The sequence below is a fragment of the Aegilops tauschii genome, chromosome 6, assembly GCF_002575655.3.
Source record: "Aegilops tauschii subsp. strangulata cultivar AL8/78 chromosome 6, Aet v6.0, whole genome shotgun sequence".
NCBI classification, from domain to species: Eukaryota; Viridiplantae; Streptophyta; class Magnoliopsida; order Poales; family Poaceae; genus Aegilops; species Aegilops tauschii.
This window is the reverse complement of record NC_053040.3, coordinates 67454651-67459025: the sequence shown is the minus strand read 5'-3', so window position 1 is coordinate 67459025 and position 4375 is coordinate 67454651. Positions and strand designations below refer to the sequence as shown.

The window sequence follows — 4375 nt, the reverse complement described above, 5'->3', positions numbered from 1 at the left end:
CGTTCCATTCCAGTCGGTTACCTGAACTGAACACACCCTTAGTGGTGCACCTCAAGTATCGGCCTCGAGCTATAGGGGGGAACTCGAGGTTTGACCTTTATTGGTTATATATGTCAATTGTTATGTTTCTTGTGTTGTTACCTTGTTGAAGACATTGCTCGGATTTTCTCGGACTTATTCTTCAGGGTGTAAACCCATGATCTTTTCGCAAAAAGAAAGGAACACATGATCTGAAGTTCGGTGGTTGGATCTGATGATAGCGGCGCATGTGCCGGTGAATCCTCTCGTAGTATCGGTGAAGTCATGAGATGCTTGGTGATATGATTGATGTTGTAAATTGTTGAGCATTGTTTTGATCGCTTATGAGTTGTTTTCGTTTTACTCCATCATGCTATAGCTACCATCTGTTTTACTTTGCTAGTTGTTGGTGTGATTTTTTTAGTTGGCATGTGCGTTGATATTGATTGTGTGCATGCTAGGTTTGTGCTCTTTATATTTTTTATCCTTTGATGCTTTATTTCAATCCACCATCTGTCAAGAAAATGCAAGATATGTTCGACGAGTGTTGCAACAATAAAATCAGAAACTATACGTCTTTCCAAGTGCGGGCTTTTGGTGGATGACCAGGATGAAGGATGTTCTTTTTTCAAAAAATCAAAGAGCCCATTTCAAAGTTTTGAAAAAAAATCTATTTTTTTTCATGGACACGAATGTGTGAAAGTTCGTTTGAAAAAAAATGTGATTTATAAGTTGTACAAAAAATAAAAATTCCAGGCCAACAACAAAATATGTCTGCCCATTTTGAAAATACGTATTTGTCTTTTTGTGTATATGCCACGTGTGAAAATTAAAAAGAAATCGCGATATGAAAATTTGTATTTTGAAAACGTTCACCATGGTGGTCGACCACCATTAGCATTTTTGGACGTCTTTCCGCACTTTTATAACTCGCTTCGGTCTTGGATCCCAACACATTTTGGGGAGACTGCATATGCGCACAATTTAGGATCTGCATTTTTTTTAGTTTCAACAAAAAAAGGATGTGCATTTTTTCTTTTGCGAGGGAATTTAGGATCTGCATTCAACATGGTACCACATGCAAAAGGCTCCGCCAATGGCGCGCCCGGCCGTTCTTCCCCGAGCAACCTCTGTTCCTATAGATTAGTGTAATTTCGATCGCAACTTGGTTAGAAACCCACAGAAAATTTGATCGAAGACGGCGGTCCTTTCTTCTGGCTCTTCATGGCTGCTTCCCTTCCTTCCATCGTTGCGTTGCGTTCGATCAGAGCGCGCGCGAACGACGGCTGTCGTCTCCGTCGGAATCATGGCGCCGCCTGATCGAATCGAAGACGTCTGTCCTTTTTCCTCGGAATAGGAATACGAGGCCAATCGCGTGGTCCCGAGGCCGCGCCCGGCGATGCCGGTGATCTCTCGGATCAGCCGCCCTGAACGTGATGTCGCTGGTCCCCACGCCTGGAGCGAAGAGCGCGCGAGGATGGAAACAGAATGTTCGCCATGCTCGAGGCCTTTGAACGGGAGTAGTTCTGTTTCTTAGGACAGGCCTCGACTAGCGTGGAACCCTGGACTGACGCTCTGGCGCATCCATGATCAAAATACTCCACCTTTGGTGGTTGTTTGGATACGCAAGGCAATTGGTTTTTGCAAAGCTTGTTTTAAGAAGATAACCAATTGTTTTAAGAAGATAACCAATTCTTGTGGAATCATGGCATGCATTCTCTTTCTTTCTGTTTTTCTTCCTTTTGGTGTTTCTTTTTATTTTTCATTATTATTTCATTCCTCCTTTTCTGTTTTCCGTTTACATTTGCTCTTGTATTCCTTTCTATAATGAAATGTATATTTTTTGACAAATACACGGAATTGGTTCATATATTTTTATACATGGGAGTTGTTTAAATATAGGTTGAATATTTTATAATACACAAAAAAAATCAGTAGTGACCACCTTTGTCATACAGGTTGGACATTTTCTAAAATAACAATGAGCATCTTTCTAATAATGTTGAACATTTTCCAAATACACAGTGAACATTTATTCAAATATCATTGAACATTTTTCTTTCGCACAATGAACATTTTGCAAAATTATAATATTAATTAATTACATGAACTAATATTTTCCCTATTTTACCTAACTTTTCTTAAAATATGATTTTTTATTAATACACAATTTTCTTAAATAATTTCTTGTTAATTTTCTAACTACATGTTGAATTTTTTAAAATACACATTGAACATTTTAAAATACACATTCAACTTTTTTGAATAATTCTATCAAGATTTAAAAATACTTAAAATGATATTTAAATAAGAGTAATAATTCTTAAAAGAATATTGTGGTTTTAATGAGTTTTTGCTGTAATTTAGAAAGTTCCGATGCAGTTGAAAAGTTGTTCAACTATTTTTCATAAATGTTAATGTAAGTTTAAAAAATGTTTAAGCCTTTGCACTAGGAGTGTACAGGTATTTGCAACTTTTTTGTATTCTAAAAAATTAAAAAGAAAGCAACAAAATGAAGAAAAAGCCCGAAAATAAATTGAAAACCAACCAAAACCTAGTTAAAAACACTTGAGAGTGACCCCACCAAAGGGCATTCGATTTGTGACCAACCAGAGAAAAACCGGAGAGCAACTTACTAAGAGCATCTCCAACAGCTGCGCAACGCATCGCGCGCTAAAAGTCAGAATACAGCGCCGGGTTAGCCAGCTTTTGCGCGCGGCGATGCGCTGGCTCCAGCTGTCGCCGCAAATTAAAGCGCGCTATATTTTATCTATTTCTTCCTACTATGATTCGATACATATTTGGTTCCGTAGATACCGAAATATAAAACGAAAAACTACTACTACTCGTCCGACTCGGATCTGCCTCGGTGATGTCCTCCTCCGACGTCGGAGCGTAGGAGTAAGGAAACGTTCGTCGCCGGAGTCCCAAGAGGACGCATCTCCTAGCGCTTCGTTGTATTTAGCGACCGCCTTCCGCGTTCGCTTGTCCTCGCGATAGGCTGCTCGCTCCTTCCTCCTCTCCTCTCTCTCTGCCCTCCTCTCGACAAAGAACTGTCCCTCGTTGATGATATCTTGCGGGAAGCGTTGCCTCCACAGCGCCATGGCTTCCTCGTCCATCTCGGCCAGACTGAGACGGCGCTCCCGCCTCCGGTTTTTGCGCCGATCCTCGTCGGTGATAAGCCACGGGAAAGGCGCCAACTCCTGTGCCCGCTCCCGCGTCGCCACGTCGGTGAAGTTTATGTCCCAACGGGACCGCCGGAGGCGCCACGCCGCAGCGTCATACGCGCGGGCGCCATCCTGGGCGGTGTCGAAGGTTCCGAGGCCGAGGCGCACACCGCCGCCCAACCGGATCGAGACGGAGTAGGTGCCGGACGGACGCACGCGGACGCCGCGGTAGCCCGAACCTCCCCGGCGACGAGGCGGCATGGTGGCGCGGTGGTGGTGTGTCGGCGGCAGAGGGCGATGAAGAGATGGAGAGAGCGGCAGAGGGCGCTGCAATTTATAGGCGCGCCGGACGCGGTGCGCCAAATCTAGCACGCGAGCGGCCGCCTTTTCCTGCGCGCGCGCAATCGTTTCCTGCACGCGCTAGTTTCTCGCCACCGATGGAGCGCGCGAAAATGTCCCGCGCGCGCTAAAAAGCCAATTTACCCCGCGCGCGGCTGTTGGAGATGCTCTAAAGGATACCACTTGCATGAGCCCCGCAAGGGTCAATTTTGTGTGCTGAGAGAGCGTCAAGTAGAGCGTTAAGTGGACATTGCATTATCATTGGTGAAGCATATGGAGGAATGGCAGAACATGCATGGGCGAAGGAGCAAGGCCATCAAGCTCCGGTGCAAAAATGGGAACCACCAGACCCAGGATGTATCAAAGTCAATGTCGATGGTGCAATGTCCAAGATGGGTGACAAAGGGAGGGTCAGGAGTGGTGTTTAGAAACAAGGAAGGAGCTTAGAGCATCTCCAACAACCGCGTCAAAAGACGCGTGTGATGAGGACATGTATCTAGGGTGGGGTCACATGCCTGACCTAAATACCCTCTCCAAGGACATCACTCTAAAGCCAGAAGCATTCGAGGGGTACCATCACCCACTTGACCAGAAACATTTCCACTCGGAGGAATCAAGATCACTCAACCGTAACAAGAAACACTCGACGGACAGAAGACCTAAAGTCACTCTACACAGCAACGGTCGAGTTAACTCCTAGACTTAATAGCCATTTATAACACTTTATTACGGATGTTACCAGTAACGCCCCCTCTTGATGTACCTTAAATCCCTTGTAACGTGGGTTGGCCGGGGTGCTGGCGCACTCTATATAAGCCACCCCCTCCACATGCACAAGGGTTCGCACCCCT

General features: G+C 44.8%; 1 protein-coding gene across 1 annotated transcript; it reads right to left on the bottom strand.

The window, feature by feature from the left end:
- Positions 1-2454: 2454 nt before the first annotated feature.
- On the bottom strand, positions 2455-3446 carry LOC109767080 (ethylene-responsive transcription factor RAP2-6-like). The gene is made up of 2 exons (XM_020325836.1): positions 3073-3446; positions 2455-2503 (listed from the first exon to the last, which is right to left on the bottom strand). The coding sequence occupies exons 1-2, from the start codon at positions 3444-3446 to the stop codon at positions 2455-2457; spliced, it is 423 nt and encodes a 140-aa protein (XP_020181425.1).
- Between the last annotated feature and the right edge of the window lie 929 nt (positions 3447-4375).

What these genes read in the sequence shown, in the direction of transcription:
- LOC109767080 (XM_020325836.1), bottom strand. Translation starts at nt 3,446, where the DNA reads ATGCCGCCTCGTCGCCGGGGAGGTTCGGGCTACCGCGGCGTCCGCGTG. An exon ending in GATATCATCAACGAGGGACA is followed by an intron (nt 2,504 to 3,072) that starts GTTCTTTGTCGA and finishes TTAATTTTTTAG; the next exon opens with AATACAAAAAAGTTGCAAAT.